Consider the following 18002-nt stretch of genomic DNA (forward strand, 5'->3'; position numbering starts at 1 on the left):
TATCTAAATAGTTCTGAAATGTCTTGAGAGCTCCTGCCTTTTCCATCCTTTCAGGCAGTGAGTCCTAGATAGCCCCAACTTTCGAGGTGAAAAGATTTTCCTCAGATTTCTCTAAACCTTCTGGCCCTTACCTTAAAAACTGTGCCCTCTGGCTATTGACCTCTCTTCCGGGGGGGAAATATTTCTTCCTATCTACACTGACTACTGACTATACCCTTCAGAACTTTGCAGACCTGAATCAGATCATCCCTCAGCCTTCTCTGCTCTCAGGAAAACAAACTCCAGCCTATCTAGCTTCTCTTCATAGTTGAACTGCTCCTGTCCAGGCAACATCCTGGTGAATCTCTTCTGCACCTTCCTTAGTACAGTCACATCTTACCTGCAGCATGGCAGCTAGAAGTGCACATTAAACTGTGGCTGTGGCTGAACTTACATTATACACAACTCCATCATAATCTGCTGCTCTTGTATTCATGTCTTGACCAATAAAGGAAAGTATCCAATATGCCTTCTTAATCACTTGTCTGCTTGTCCTGCTGCCTTCAGGGTCATGCACATCAAGGTCCCTCTGATCTCTTGTACTTCCCAGGGTATTCCATTCCTAGGGTACACCATTCAACGTGTACTCCTTTGCCTTGTTAGTCCTCACAAAATGCATTACCTCATACTTTTCAGGATCAGATTCCATTTGCCACTCAGGTTGTAAGTTTGCTCACTAAGCTGGAAGGTTTGTTTTCAGATGTTTCGTCACAATGCTAGGTAACGTCATCAGAGAGCCTCCGGTGAAGTGTGGGTGTTCTGTCCCACTTTCTATTTATGTGTCTTGGTCTGTTAAGGTGGGTGGTATAATTTCCAGTTCTTTTTCCCAGAGATTGGTAAATGGGGTTCAAATCAACAGATTGAACAGACAGGCAGAAAACTAGCCACCAGTATACACAAACACAAACTAACCACCAAAAGACATGACCCACTATTACAAGTATCCTTACACACAGACGAAGAAGGACACCACTTTGACTGGGATAACACATCCATCCTAGGACAGGCTAAACAGAGACATGCACAGGAGTTCCTGTAATTCAAACCAGAACTTCATCAATAAACGCATCGATTTGGACACCATTTACCAAACTTTGAGAAAAAGAACTGGAAATGACATCATCCACCCTAACAGACCAAGACACATAAATAGAAAATGGGACAGAACACCAGCGTTTCAGCGGACACTCACTGATAATGTTACCTCGCATGGTGACAAAACTTCTGAAAACAAATCTTCCAGCTCAGTGAGCAAACTTTCAATCTGAACCTCAACCTGAGCGACAAATCTTCTCAAAAATCACTAACATCCATTTGCCACTGTTCAGCCCATCCAACCAGTCTGTCTATATCATACAATGGTCTAACTCTTTCCTCTTTGTTATGACAATTGTCAAGGAAGAAAATACAATTAAAAACCAAGGGGAATTGGCAAGGTTCAGGGAGGAGATGAAATCCACAGTAGAGAAGCAAAGAGGAATTATGAGAGAAGATTGACAGCCAACGTAAAGGGGGTCCTAAAGTCTTCTGCAGGTGTGTACAGGGAAAAGGAGGAGTAAGTCTAATTTTTAGGCACTAAGAAGGAGATTTACACACAGAGGCAGGGGCATAGCTGAGTTATTAAATGAAAACTTTGCATCTGTATTTACCAAAGAGGCAGATGCTACCCAGGCCATGATGACCGTGGAGGAAACTCTGTCACTAGTGGGTTCAAAATTGAAAATAAAGTCATGTTGGATAGACTTAAAGTTGGCAAGGTGCCAAATGAGATGCATCAAAGAATTTTGAAAGAAGTTAGACTGAAATTTGCAGGAGCACCGACCACAATCTTTCAGTCTTGCTTAGGCTCAGGGAAAGTGCCAGAAAACTGAATTATTGCAAATGTTACTTCCTTTTTCAAAAAGATTGTAGAGATAAGTCCAGCAACTACTGTCCAGTCAGTTTAATGTCAGTGGTGTGAAGCTGCTGGAAACAATCATTGGGATAGAGTTAGGAGTCAGGTGGAAAAAGGTGGGTTGATTAGGAAGAACCAGCGTGGATTTCTAAAGATGATAGTATATTTAACTAATTTCCTGGAGTTTTTTGAAGAAGCAACAGAACTAGTCAGTATTGTTGATGTTGTACACATGGACTTCTATAATGCATTAGATTTAGTACCACACAACAGACTTGTGAGAAAAGGTATAGGTCATGGAATAAAACAGGAAATTGCAAGTTTCTGCAAAATTGACTGAGTGATAGAAAACAAAGAGTAATGTTCAATGGATTTTTTTTTGCCTGGAGAAAGGCTTGTAGTGAGGATCCCCAGGATTTGCTGTTGTGATCCTTGTTTTTCCTGATTTGTATTAATGACCTGGATCTTGATGTGTCGGGAACAATTTCAAAGTTTACAGATGTTTTGAGACTTAGGAACATTGTAAACTGAGAGGAGAACAGCTTAGACCTTCAAAAGGACATAGAGAAGTTGATGGAGTGTGCAGATAGGTGGCAGATGAGATTGAATTCAGAGAAATGTGAGGTAATGCATTTTGGTAGGAAGAACATTCAATATTAGCAGACACTATACAGGGTTAGGGTTAGGGTTAGGGTTATTGGTGGCTAGTTTTCTGCCTGTCTGTTCAATCTGTTGATTTGAACCCCATTTACCAATCTTTGGGAAAAAGAACTGGAAATTATACCACCCACCTTAAGAGACCAAGACACATAAATAGAAGGCTTCTTCAAATCTGCTGTCAGTATCATCTAAGATAAAGGCAACAAGTTCATGGGAACAACAAGGTTTCTAGCTTCCCTCCAAGTCACAGGGCTTGAGGCAAATTAGATGATCTTTGAGGGAAAATGATTTTGGAGCAGTAAAAAATGCTGGCTTTCTAAAAGAAAAATCAGAACTGAAGTCAACCCAAAGCCCATGAAACTTGATGTTAATCTCCTAGTGATCAAAAAGCCCATTCCAGGAGATTCCAGAGCAATATTGTATACATACCAGACCGATAATTACTAATCAGCAATGAAGGAGAAAGAAACACCCACAGCTATTACCATATATCACTGCCATTTGGTTATATCAGATTTAGGGTGGTGCTGCACAATTAAGCTCAAACTCAAATAAAGAAAACAAAGTCAAGGGAGATCTGTTTGCCCTAGATTTAGGAGATTTCCAATGGAATTGATGGGACTTGAGTTTGCATGACTGATTGGGCACAAACAATGAGCAATAATCCAAATGTGGTACAGCGTATATTCAAGCAGGAATTTGGATCATTTCACTTTTGACTTGATCAGTCAAGTGATTTGTTCTTACAATTATTGCGTTATTTGGAAGTCAAACAACAATTTTCCTCCTTGAATTGACTGAGGCCTGCTGATAACTATGACAAGCTTCTTGGCTTTGTGTCTGTGCAAAACAGCATGGCAAGACAGCAGTCATATGAGCCTGGTATCTCTGACTAAAGGTCAAAGTGCAAAATGACAAGGCAAAGCAATGTGAGGTGGGGATGCTCTGAGCATCCAGGTAGACTCAGAGTCACTGAGCATTATGACAGCAAGTGAAGAGCTTGGAGATACAGCCCGGCCTAGTCTATGAAATGGATGCATGTCCTTGCTGTAGTACTACAATGATAGATGCCAGCGCAGCCTGAGGTACAGAAATGAAGTTCAGAAGCATCCTGTAAGTGGATCAGAGATGATCCATGAGGGTCGGCACATGTCAGATGCCAATGCCCATGGAAGTGTGGTGCCCATGACATACTCTGAGATGTTATTCTCCAAGTATTCAAAACGGACATCACTTGGAGCAAGCAACAAGCTGGATCTGTCAGATGCTTGATCTGGTTTCGTTGTCAAGCCTTCCTGACATCGAGCTTGTTTGGCAAGTTTGGTAAGATGGGAGGCTGAATATTAATGAGGGGAGTTGGGCTGTCAACAAGGCGTTTAACAGGCAATAATCATTGTCAACTGGCAACTCACCTCTGTCCAATGAGAATCTTGCGATGCCACATGTGAAAAGCCTAAAAGATGATACAAGTTGATCTCGACATCGATATGGGCCTCACTGCACTCTCACTCAATTTTGCCATACAACTTGCCATAGCCCTTGTTGTTCAGACCGCGATAGGATTCCATCCTTCGAGTCATTTAAATTCTATTTAAATATCTTGAACAATTGCAAACTGTGCATGTTTAAGGTAAAACTTATATAGCTTATAAATTTTATCCACTGCTTCATCTCACATGATAAAAAAATAAATCCCCACAAATACATACTCACTAAACCTATTCCCGAATACCTACTTTCTCTTAGCAGGTTTTGTTCTTCATTGCCGCCCGTCTGTGATATCACTTCTGTCAACATTTTATGAATTTGTTGTGCCAGAACCGGTGACCCTGCATGCAGGTCCGTTCACTGTGTATTTCCTGTTTGCCTAGGAAATGCAAACGCAATTGAAATTCTACCTTCCCAGCATGTGTTTGTGCACATGTGCATGGCGGGGGAGACTTTGAAGCAGCAGGCTGAAGTTTTCTCTAGGGCAGCAAATACTGTTATCCCAGCCCTGCCAAGTTGCCAAGATTCTCACCATTCTCACTTGGAGGTTTCTTGCTTTTTGCTCATTTTTACTGGATAAAAATGTTGAAACTTCCTGTTTTATTGTAAGAGCAGCTATATATTGAACAGAAGCAATTCAAAATGACACACCACTTTCTCAAGCGCAATTAAGGATAAGCAAAAAAAACTCAACCTTACTTGTAAGCCAATTTTGGTAGAATCAATGAGAAAAAATATACATTTGCAAGATCCCAAACCATAGTGAATGAAACAGTTACATTTCTGGTCTACAGTTCAGTTCTTATGAAGGGATAAATGTAACAGATATTATCTAACATTCTGTTTTGTTTGAACCAATGGAAATGACTGACCGAAAATTGAATGTTTTGGTCAGTTGAAAGTGATCTTCTGAGTTGTATTTACAACCATTAGTTGGAGTGGAAAGTGAGTAATGTAAAGAGGGATGATTTCACCATTAAAAGCAATATAAAAAACAAGCACAATAGTGATTGATAATTTTTAAAAAATTAATAAAAACTGAAATTCTAAAATGAATATTTACAAATTTTCTGTCAGAGAAAAACAAGAATGATCTAGCCTGGTTAAAGACATTCACTTTTTCTGTGACTTCTATACTGGTGTTTATTGAATGCATTGAACAGTGATAATCATACTTTGGCTGAAAAATACTTGTGGGGGGGGAGACTGATCTGAATGTGACATAGAATGGCTTGTGCTTGGCAACTGTGGATTGGTAATTATTAGCCTGTGAACAAACAATTACATTGAGGGCTATGATTTGGACATGCCGGTGGTGGACTGGAGTGTACAAAGTTAAAAATCACACAACACCAGGTTATAGTCCAACAGGTTTAATTGGAAGCACACTAGCTTTTGGAGCAACGCTCCTTCACCACCTGACGAAGAAACGTCGCTCCAAAAGCGAGTGTGCTTCCACTTAAACCTGTTGGACTATAACCTGGTGTTGTGTGATTTTTAACATTGAGGGCTAGAGTTAATTGAACTCTTAGTTCATTAGCTCATTCAGTAGACTTGAAGTGATTGATTGCTCACAGAGTATTTGCAGTGACATAAGACTTGGAAATGTATAGTTTTGATTGACGGTTTACTTACTGTCAGTGCAGTTTCATTTCTTTAATTGAGAAGTCAGAGTGAAATACCAAAGCTAAGAGTGCAGGACAACTTCATGTTTGAAAACAATGAGTAAATGGGCAAATAAACCAGGAAATAATGATAAAAATCACTCAACACCAGGTTATAGTCCAACAGGTTTAATTGGAAGTACACTAGCTTTCGGAGCGACGCTCCTTCATCAGGTGATTGTGGAGGGCTTGATTGTAACACAGAATTTATAGCAAAAATTTGCAGTGTGATGTAACTGAAATTATACATTGAAGAATTTTTTTTAGATTAGATTAGATTACTTAGTGTGGAAATAGACCCTTCGGCCCAACAAGTCCACACCGCCCCACCGAAGCGCAACCCACCCATACCCCTACATCTACCCCTTACCGAACACTATGGGCAATTTAGCATGGCCAATTCACCTGACCTGCACATCTTTGGACTGTGGGAGGAAATCGGAGCACCCGGAGGAAACCCACGCAGACACTGGGAGAATGTGCAAACTCCACACAGTCAGTCGCCTGAGGCAGGAATTGAACCCAGGTCTCTGGCGCTGTGAGGCAGCAGTGCTAACCACTGTGCCACCGTGCCGCCCTTAATTGATTGAACAGACAATTGATTGTCTGTTAAGCCTTTCGCCTGTTAGAATACAGTGATAGTTTCACTTCTTTCATGTGTAAATCACAAAACCCTTTTTTTTTAAAGGTGCTGTTAACAATGGTGATAGCTAGACAATATGTTGAAGGTGTTAGCCCCCTGTGTTCTCTGTCTATGACCTGATGTTTAGATTGATTCCAATCTAAAAAGTGAGATAACAGAGTTTTACATAAATTCATGCAGTTTTTGAGCTCAGAGTTCTACATACATGAATGTATGTGGTTTTTGAGCAAAGTGCAATGTAACTCTGCAAGTACAAAAAAATTCACCACACAAAATATATGTGTGCATGTGGGTCTTTGTCTGTCTGTGTGTGTGTCTGTCTGGGGTGGGGTTGTGTGTGTAGTGAGTGCAGAGTCTGTGAGGGGGTGCATGTGTGGGAGTGTGTGTGTCTGTAAGGGTGTGTGTGGGTGTCTGTGTGCGCGTCTGTGTGTACCTGTGTCTGTGTGTAGGTGAGCGTGTATGTGTGTAGTGCAATGGTGATCACCTGTAATGTGACATGAACCCAAGGTCCCGGTTGAGGCCCTCCCTATGGGTACCGAACTTAGCTATCAGCCTCTGCTCGGCCACTTTTCTCTTCTGCCTGTCCCAAAGCCCACCATCTCCGAATCAGGAAATAATGAATATGTGACCCCCAAACTTGATGTATATCATGTTGTAGATGGGGAGAGGACTGAACTTATTCAGTGGCATTTTGCGATCTTGGGAAAGAATGAGTTAAAGTATGTGATGATACCATCAGCTTTCACTTCGATGCACTGAAAAAGCCAGGAGGAGGATAAACATATTTATAGTTTGAGGAAAAAGCTATGCTCTAGTATGTGTTTTGATATGATGACAAAATGCATATCAGAGTTTCAAAGGAGCTGAGACTTAATAATGAAATCATTCCACAGAGGCCAGTATCCCATCACCAAGTTATCCTTTCTTTGCATGTGCATAGTACTTAACACTGGTCCAGCTTCATCAGAGCCAGCTCTCAGAGTGAGCAGAACCTCTGACGCTCCTGCTTATATCTGTTAACCAGGCCTCCCCAATAGAAGCAGGTTAACAGTTCCAATTAGGGAACTCATATTCTGTGAGGAACACTGGCTAATCTCAAAAAGTCAGAGATATTTCTATAAATGTAGTTGCAGATAGTGGACTTCATATATCAATCCAGCAATCTTGTACTATGAAATTATCACTTTCTGTGTGTCACTTGCTATATACCTTATATATGCCCCTCATGATTTTATAAACCTTTATAAACTAACAATATTTGAAATCCTGAACCCCAGCTGATCATCTCCTCAGTACATCCCAAACTATTTTTAAATGTTTCAATGGCAAAAGTCAATATTCAAGAAGCAAGATGCCTCAAATTAACAATGAGTGAGGTAGTTAATAAAATAAATAATTTTTGTGGTGTTGTTTGAGGTTGCTCTGGACATGGTATTCTCCTGCTTCTCTTCTAATAATGTCTGGGGATTTTTATGTTTACCCGAGAGGAGATGAGATGAGATCTTAGAATCTTAGACGTGTGAAATTTAGTATGGCCTATCCACCCAATCTTTGGACAGCGGGAGGAAACCAGAGCATATGAAGGAAACCCATACAGACACAGGGAGAACGTGCAAACTCCAGATAGATAGTTGCCCGAGGTTGGAATCCAACCCAGGACTGTGGCACTGTCAGGCATCAGTGCTAACTGTGCCACTGTGGGCTATATTGTGACTGTAACCTCATAGGGCTAGGATATAAGTATAAATGTTGAATAAGTCATAGTCGTAGAGTTGTCCAACTAGTCCATGCCAAACATGTTCACAAACTAAGCTCGTCCCAACGACTGACAGTTGGCCCATATCTCTCTAAACTTTTCTTATTCATGTACTTATCCAAATGTCTTTTAAACAGTGTAACTGTACCTGCATCCACCACTTCCTCTGGTAGTTCATTCCATTCATGAACAACTCCCTGCGTATAAAAAAGTTGCCCCCATGTCCTTTTTAATTTTTTCTCTTCTCACCTTAAAAAAATGCCCCCTAATTTTGAAATCCCCCAACTTATGGAAAAGACCTTTGCTTTTCACCTTATATATGCCCTTCATGATTTTATAAATCTTTATAAGGTCACCCCCTTACCCACCTACACTCCAGTGAAAAAAGTCTCAGCCTACCCAATTTTTATAACTCAAATCCTCGATTCCAGGCAAAACCCCGGTAAATCATCCCACCTTCTTAGACTGTAATCCCTAGTTCTGGATCCCTGGTCAATGGGAACATTATTCCTGCATTTACCATATCTAGTTCTATGGATTTCTATGAGACTCCCCTCATTCTCACATGAATATAGTCATAGAGTCATAGAGATGTACAGTACGGAAACAGACCCTTCGGTCCAACCCGTCCATGCTGACCAGATATCCCAACCCAATCTAGTCCCACCTGCCAGCACCCGGCCCATATCCCTCCAAACCCTTCCTATTCATATACCCATCCAAATGCCTCTTAAATGTTGCAATTATACCAACCTTCACCACTTCCTCTGGCAGCTCATTCCATACATGTACCACCCTCTGCCTGAAAAAGTTGCCCCTTAGGTCTCTTTTATATCTTTCCCCTCTCACCCTAAACATAGGCCCTCTAATTCTGGACTCCCCCACCCCAGGGAAAATACTTTGTCTATTTACCTTATCTATGCCCCTCATGATTTTATAAACCTCTATAAGGTCACCCTTCAGCCTCCGACTCTCCAGGGAAAACAGCCCCAGCCTGTTCAGCCTCTCCCTATTGCTCAAATCCTCCAACCCTGGCAACATCCTTGTAAATCTTTTCTGAACCCTTTCAAGTTTCACAACATCTTTCTGATAGGAAGGAGACCAGAATTGCACGTAATATTCCAACAGTGGCCTAACCAATATCCTGTAAAGCTGCAACATGACCTCCCAACTCCTGTATTCAATACTCTGACCAATAAAGGGAAGCATACCAAACACCTTCTTCACTATCCTATCTACCTGCGATTCCACTTTCAAGGAGCTATGAACCTGCACTCCAAGGTCTCTTTGTTCAGCAACACTCTCTAGGACCTTACCATTAAGTGTATAAGTCTTGCTAAGATTTGCTTTCCCAAAATGCAGCACCTCGCATTTATCTGAAGTAAGCTCCATCTGCCACTTCTCAGCCCATTGGCCCATCTGGTCCAGATCCTGTTGTAATCTGAGGTAACCCTCTTCACTGTCCACTACACCTCCTAACTGATCCAGTCTCCTTTCTTATGTCAGTCTTGTTATCCCAAGAATCAGTCTGATAAGTCAATGTTACACTCACTCCATTGACAGAACATCCTTCCTCAGAGAATGAAACCAAAACTGTGCAGAATATTCCAGGTATGGACTCTCATGATGAAGAACAACATGCAATTTGACCTAAAATAAAACAAAGAACTGTGGACAAACAAAAGAACAAACAAAAACAGAAATTGCTGGAGAAGCTCTGGCAGAATCAGCGGACAGAAAACGAAGTTAACGTTTCAAATCTAGTTCAGAAGGGTTACTGGGCTCAAAACTTTAATACCATTCGTCTCCCTCACCACTGCTGCACCTATGTGTTTACTTTCAGCAACTGGCGTACAAGGACATACAAATCGCATTGCACCTTCACATTTCACAATCTATTATATTTCCAATAATAACCTGCTTCCCTGTTTTTGCTACCAAAATGGATAACCTCACATGTATCCACATTATACTTCACCTGCAATGCATTTGCCTACTCGCTCAACTTGTTCAAAGACACTAAAGAACCTCTGCGTCCTCCTCACAGTTCACCCTCCAACCCAACTTTGTGTCGTGAATTGAGTGAGACCAGGAGTCTGTGTGAGTCAGTGAGGATAATGCTGATAAGGGAATGAATGAAATTCAGAGCATATGTATGGTGATGGGAATGTGAATAAAACTTGGTACAGAGGTCATCAGCAGCAGAGATTTTGACAACTGTAAGTTTGTGAGGGGTTGAGTGTGGGACACCAGTCAGGTGTGGAGGTAATGAAAGAATGGATCAGAATTTCAGAAGCAGATGAGCTGAGGCAGAGGACAAGTTGAGTGATGTTACTTCGATGGAAATAAGCAGCCTGGGACAGGTCATTTTGATTATTTTGTGATTTAGGTTTTTCTACAGTTGTAGACTTTACAACCTGATGCAGCCCTGTAAACACACACCATCCTGACCCGGAAATGTATCACTGTTCCTTCAAATGTCGCTCAATCAATATTCTGGAACACCCTTGCGAATGGCACTGTGCATGTCCCTACACAAAACAGACTGCAGTTGTTCAAGAAGGCAATGCACCATCACCTTCTCACATGCCACTAGGGATGGGCACTTAATGCTGACCAGTCAGTGATACCCATGTGAATAAAAAAAGCAGACATTTTTAAGCAGCAAGAGATATCAGAAGAATCAGCAGGGTGCCAGCACATATGAAACCATTTCAAGGTTCTTTCTCACTGAAGAATGTTAGCTCCATAACAAAATAACAGCTAATCTGAACCACTTGACTGAAGGATTCTAAGACTTCACGACACTTCAATGCTCTGTGTTCATGGGAATGTACCAATCATCGGGCAAAAAAATGTCATGCTCAATTTGATTGAATCACACAATAATAATGAAGTTGCTGAATAATCAACACAATTTTTTTACTGCTTATGTTTTCTGCAGATCCAAATACTATATGAATTAATAACCCTCAGTGCTTGAGAGCATTGGGAAAAATGGGTCCAAAGTCATCTGATCCTCTCAATTGCTCTACACTTACCACAAGTTACATTTTAAATTATTCAATGTAAATTTAAGAAATTCAGGCACCAATTGAAGGTCTGCCTTTTAAGTGAAACCAATACAAATGATTTTCTTAACCTTACTTGCTTATTATCACCTTTGGTAGTGATTTTTAACCAATGAGCTAAAAGGACAGTAAAGAATCTTCATACAGTGAAAGCATCCTGTAAATGTGAAAAGACTGACAAGAAAATGTCATCGTGCCTCTGAAACCTGCTGTGTCAGTGAATGTCACAAACCACTCACTGCTCTCATGCAACAAAGAAGCAAAAAACTGGATACCCAAATGCCTTTTCTTGTAGTAGCATCAAGTACAGTCCAGGAGGCTGTGGTTGTTCATGTCATTACAATCTTGATTGATTTATGATCAAACCTTCCGAACTGGCAAAGGAACATGAACCATGGAATTAAATTTTCAGGATATGCCTGGAGCTTTTAGTGGGTGGGTGGGGGCTATTTAATTGGGCAAAGTCCTGATGATTTGGAGATGCCGGTATTGGACTGGGGCGTACAAAGTTAAAAATCACACAACACCAGGTTATAGTCCAACAGGTTTAATTGGAAGCACTGGCTGCTCCTTCATCAGGTGGTTGTGGCATCTGATGAAGGAGCAGCGTTCCGAAAGCTAGTGCTTCCAAATAAACCTGTTGGACTATAACCTGGTGTTGTGTGATTTTTAGAAATCCTGATGGCATGTTGATCTTTTGCATTCTCATAAACTTTCACACAGTTTGGCTTTCAGATGTGTATGCTCTTCTAGTTATGATGAAAGGTCAGTGAGCCAATGGTGTGTGGCTGCTGATTGTTGTACCTCTTTTTATGTTTTAAGTGTGAAGCCTGGCTTGCGTATGACAGGCAATACAACTGTGGTGCAGGCAGTGTTACATTAGTAGCTGTAATGAAGTGACAGATACGTTTTAAACATGAGGCAGCTGATGGAGATATCCGACACCCAAACTCCTCTACGACAGTCCTCTTCTGTGGCAACTTTACATTGCTAACTCACTCTCAATGGGGCATGAAGCTTTGAGTATACACCTTGGCAGCACACAAGAGATCATTTATCCCCTTGTGGCACTGGAGTTAGGTTGTCTTGAGCTGTTGCCAGGTGCTCAACTCTGTAGCTACCTCTGTCCAGGCTACCTTCATCAATCAGAATGGCCCCTTTTTGCCCTGGGCAAAGGATTTCCTTGCCTCCTGGGACAACCTTCAAGAGAACCTCTAGGGAGGCATCATAAATGTATGGTGCCTTTTTTTTTGTGCGGGCTCTGACATTTCCAGGGATGTGTGGTGATGATGAGCAGAGGTTGAATGATGCCCTAGGAAGCAAAGAGTGAAGTGCTATTCAGTACTTTTAAATATGACACCCAGTTTTAGGAACCCGGGGGTCTTGAAAAGGGCCAGAACTTCCTGCCTACCAGTCACCAAAACTTTTGGTGTTTTATTTGTGCATAAATATATTTTGAGCTTTTAAGAATATAATCGCACAAGAAAACCTGCCCCAAAAAACCTCCCGAGTGGAAATTTTATTTATTCATTCAGCGGATTATGACATTGCTGGCTAGGCCAACGTTTATTACCATCCCTAATTATCCAGACGGCAGTTGAGAGTCAACCACATTGCTATCGGTCTACAGTCACATGTAGGCCAGAACAGGTTAGAATGTCAGTTTCGTTCCCTAAAGGACATTTGTGAACCAGATGGGTTTTCCCCTCAACAATTCAAGCCATCATTACAATCATTAAATGCAAATATTTATTGAATTCAAATTCAACCATCTGCTGTGGCAGGATTTGAGCCCAGATCCTCAGAACATCACCTGGGTCTCTGGATTAACAGTCCAGTGATAACACCACGAGGCCATTGCCTTCCCTTTTAATAGTATGTCCCACTATTCAGCCCATCTTTATATTTACTTTCAAAGAAAAATAAATTTCCAATCAAAGGAACAGGGTCAACAGTTCAGCTGCTTGACCCTGTTTCTCCATTCAATCAAATTTTCCCTTTTCAGTATATATCTTTATTTAGAGTCATAGAGATGTACAGCATGGAAACAGACCCTTCAGTCCAACCCGTCCATGCCGATCAGATATCCCAACCCAATCTAGTCCCACCTGCTAGCACCCGGCCCATATCCTTCCAAACCCTTCCTGTTCATATACCCATCCAGATGCTTTTTAAATGTTAAAATCGTACTAGACTCCACCACTTCCTCTGGCAGCCCATTCCACATATGTATCACCTTCTGCCTGAAAAGGTTGCCCTTTAGGTCTCTTTTATATCTTTTCCCTCTCACCCTAAACCTATGCCCTCTAGTTCTGGACTTCCCCACCCCAGGGAAGAGACTTTGTCTATTTATCCTATCTATGCCCCTCAAGATTTTATAAACCTCTATAAGGTCACCCCTCAGCCTCTGACGCTCCAGGGAAAACAGCCACAGCCTATTCAACCTCTCCCTGTAGCTCAAATCCTTCAACCCTGGCAACATCCTTGTAAATCTTTTCTGAACCCTTTCAAGTTTCATAACATCCTTCCAAAAGGAAGATAAGAATTGCATGTAATATTCCAAACGTGGCCTAACTAATGACCTGTACAGCCACAACATGACTCAATACTCTGACCAATAAAGGAAAGCATACCAAATGCCTTCTTCACTATACTATCTACCTGCGACTCACTTTCAAGCAGCTATGAACCTGCACTCCAAGGTCTCTTTGATCAGCAACACTCCCTAGGATATTACCAATAAGTGTAGAAGTCCTGCAAAGATTTGCTTTTCCAAAATGCAGCACCTAGCATTTATCTAAATTAAACCCCATCTGCCACTTCTCTGCCCACTGGCCCATCTGATCAAGATCCCATTTTAATCTGAGGTAATCTTCTTCAATGTCCACTACACCTCCAATTTTGGTGTCATCTACAAACTTACTAACTATACCTCTTATGCTTATGTCCAAATCAGTTATATAAATATGAAAAGTAGTGGACCCAGCACCGATTCTTGTAGCACTCCACTGGTCACAGGCCTCCAGTCTGAAAAACAACCCCCCACCACCACCCTCTGTCTTCTACCTTTGAGCCAGTTCTGTATCCAAATGGCTACTTTTCCCTGTATTCCATGAGATCTAACTTTGCTAACCAATCTCCCATGGGGAACCTTGTTTTACCTTTAATCCAGATCTATTGAGTGCTATGAATTAACCAAGCCAAGAGCCTCTTCACATAAAGGGAAGAAAATTACATGGTCAAGGATTTTGGAAGAAAGTTTTCAGAAATGCTAGCAAGGAGATCGTAACTAAAAGCAACAATGGGGTAGAGGAATGGGAAACCATAATGAAAGGTATAATCTGAATTACTTGGATGAAAGAGTTTTCTAGGATTGAAAATTAGGATAAGTGCCTTGAAAGATGGGTGGTGTAGTTTGGTACGTGTGCATACTCTATTAAAAAATACACGCACACACAGTTAGATTTCATAATAATTTATTTTTCTTTCTCTCTGCTTTAACAGGTTCAGTGCCATAAATTGACAGGCTATTGCTGGTGTGTCACACCTGACGGCAAACCAATCAGTGGATCTTCAGTCCATAACAGGACTCCAACCTGTTCAGGTACCAGACACAGAAAGTATTTAAACTTTGCGGCTACGTAATTATCAGTTGATGCTTTAGAGGCACAGAGTTCTTTGAGCCAGAAGAAGGAAATCAAATAAATATACTAAGCTTTAAAAACTGGTACATGAGACACTCACTGAGTTTGTAAAATGTTGAAATATATTTTGTGATCCACCGACACTGCCATGCAATCAGGGATTTGGGTACTGAGATAAAAATGCTTCATTTGCAGTTTTCCCTACACTCGTCATCATATTCCAGCCATCACACTTTGTATAAAACAGTAATAATTTCTTAAATTATGGAAGCCAGTAATTTCCAGTACATTATTTCTCACCTTGAGCTTGCTTATGCAGAAAGTTGAGAGGAACCAAGCAGCTGTGTATCCAAAGAAATGTCCAACTTAAATAATTAGCTCCATTTAAAACTTATTAATTCTGCTTCAATGCAAAAAGTTCCTGAGCAGCAGCCTCAAAAGTCCAAATCACTTAGGTACTCAACACTGAAAACGTATTCCACAATACAGAGTTGAGGAGAAACTAGTTCTCCCAAAGGATTGTAAACATGTGGAATTCGCTACCTGAAAGTGCGGTGGATGCTGGATAAGTGAGTAAATTTAAAGAGGAGTTAGACAGATTTTTCATTGGTAATGGGTTGAAGGGATATGGAGAGAAGGCAGGAAAATGGGGGATATCAGCCACGATCGAATGGCGGAACAGACTTGATGGGTCGAATGGCCTAATTCTGCTCTTCTATCTTATGAACTTACGAACTAACACCTTAAGCAACATTGAAGAAGATCGTTACATTTTTATTAAAAATGACAAAGGAATTTTGGAAACATGTTGGAAGAAAAAATAAAAACTTGCATTGAGTTTGCACTTCTCATGATCTCTGATCATCCCAAAGCAGAAGTAATTTTCAAGTGTAGTTGCTGTTGTATTGAGGGAAACTTGGGGTTCGCCAGTTTGCAGACAGTGCAGTATCAAAAACAACTATTTGAAAATCACTCGATATTCCAAACTTATAGTGATGTTAATTAATAATGATGAGTATAGCCAGGATTCTGAGGAAAGTTCCCATGCTCTTCTTTGAAGTAATGCTATGGTATATTTTACATCTACTCTACAGGGCAGATGGGTAAGTTAAAAGCTTTCAGCCATTTTGCTTGATATTGCTGCAGCTCTGTACTGCACCTTTGACTGAACAAGCTGACATGCTTATGAGCTGTAGTGTAACAAGACCATAAGACATAGGAGCAGAAATTAGGCCATGCCAGCCCATCGAGTCTGCTCTGCCAATCATGGCTGATACGTTTCTCAACCCCATTCTCCCGTTTTTTCCCCAAAACCCGAATCCCCTTGACAATCATGAACCTATCTATCCCCATCTTAAATATACTCAATGACCTGGCCTCCACATCCTTCTGTGGCAGTAATTTCCATAGATTCCCCACTCTCTGGCTGAAGAAGTTTCTCCTTATCTCCATTCTAGAAGGTCTTCCCTTTACTCTAAGGCTGTGCTCTCAGGTCCCAGTCTCTCCTACCAATGGAAACATCTTCCCAACATCCAGTCTGTCCATGCCATTTAGTATTCTGTAAGTTTCAATTAGATTCTCTCTCATCCTTCTAAACTTCATCAAGTATAGACTCAGAGTCCTCAAATGTTCCCCATATGTTAAGCTTTTCATTCCTGGGACCATTCTTGTGAACCTCCTCTGAACCCCCTCCAGGGCCAGTACATCCTCCCTGAGATATGGGGCCCAAACTGCATACAGTATTCCAACTGTGGTCTGACCAGAGCCTTACAGAGCCTCAGAAGTACACCCCTGATTTATATTCAAGTCCTCTCAAAATAAATGCCAACATTGTATTTGCCTTCCTAACCACCGACTCAACCTGCAAGTTTATTTTGAGAGAATCCTGCACTCGAACTCCCAAGTCTCTTTGCATTTCAGACTTCTGAATATGGTCTACTGTCCTTGCATCTCTGGTCTCTGGATTCTAATTGAGTCCAAAATATTGAGAGGAAACTCTCTTCCCTCTGTGGCTGTTTTGGCTCAATAGAAATTGAAGTGTGCAGTCCCAGTCTAGTTACTTGAAAGTCTCATACTAATTCTGACAGTAAGTTACTTCCTTAGTAGCATTTTGGTATGTCAAGCTAGAGTTTATGCTCAAGTCTCTTGATTGGAGCTTGAGCACATAGCCTTCTGAGTTCAGAGAAAGAGAGAGAGCCAGAAGTTTGTGTCCACTGGAAAATGCATCTCTCTCCCAACCTTGCCTAACTTTACAGTATAAAACAAAATTGACCCTATAGCTAACATCAAGGTCTCAGACAAGCAGTACCATTAAATGTTTGTTAGCTGCAGGATCTGTTAGTGCAAACACAGTGTGCTACAGGTTAGGAATACGTACCCAGGAGAATCACTGTATTCTTGCACTCCAAAGCAACTGCATGAAGTCCTCATTTGGAATTCAGTATGAATCTATCATTTAATGAGTCCCAACTCAAATCTTGAAGCAAACACGAATTGGCTTGTGGTGATTTCCTATAAACCATTGACCTCTCTCCCTTCCCACCGTTAGGTGGCTGTTATATTCAAATATATAATGTCATGATTTCTGTTTTAAAGGATTAAGAAAATACCTTTAATTTGAATGGCAATCTCTCTCTCAAATCAAAGATTTTTACCAGGCAATTCTTTTGTGTCATAGCAATGCCACACAAGAAAAGTCATTATAATATTGTTATAAATAATTGTAGAGCCCATTGAGGAAATCTCAATGCAGTGAACAGTGAAATGTAGGTAATTTAGAAATAATTTATCCCCAAATTTTCCCTTCCAGATTCTACTAAGGACAAAACATCCCAGCGAGGGCGTGACTCTAGCAGGATGCGTAAGTTAAAAGCTTTCAGCCATTTTGCTTGATATTGCTGCAGCTCTGTGCTGCACCCTTGACTGAACAAGCTGACATGCCTGTGAGCTATGGTCTCTGGACTCAATATAAGTCCAAAATGGTGAGAAAAAACTCTCTTCCCTCTGTGGCTGTTTTGCCCCAACAGAAAATGAAGTGTGCAGTCCCAATCTAGTTCCTAGGGTGCCTGTTGCACAGTATGAAACTGTCCAAAATGCACTTCAAAGGGGAAGTGAAAAGAGAATCAGAGTAGGAGAAAAACTGC

At 41.1% G+C, this 18002-nt stretch overlaps 1 protein-coding gene across 2 annotated transcripts in view; it reads left to right on the top strand.

Annotated features, from left to right (window-relative positions):
* LOC140454617 (SPARC-related modular calcium-binding protein 1-like) overlaps positions 1-18002 on the top strand; it is a 95699-nt gene that overhangs the window by 55459 nt on the left and 22238 nt on the right. For both annotated transcript variants that reach the window (XM_072549507.1, XM_072549506.1), the window contains exons 4-5: positions 14720-14819; positions 17669-17719. In XM_072549507.1, coding sequence (XP_072405608.1) covers positions 14720-14819; positions 17669-17719 — 151 coding nt within the window. The remainder of the gene's footprint in view (positions 1-14719; positions 14820-17668; positions 17720-18002) is intronic.

This window comes from Chiloscyllium punctatum, chromosome 29 (assembly GCF_047496795.1).
Source record: "Chiloscyllium punctatum isolate Juve2018m chromosome 29, sChiPun1.3, whole genome shotgun sequence".
Taxonomy (NCBI): domain Eukaryota; kingdom Metazoa; phylum Chordata; class Chondrichthyes; order Orectolobiformes; family Hemiscylliidae; genus Chiloscyllium; species Chiloscyllium punctatum.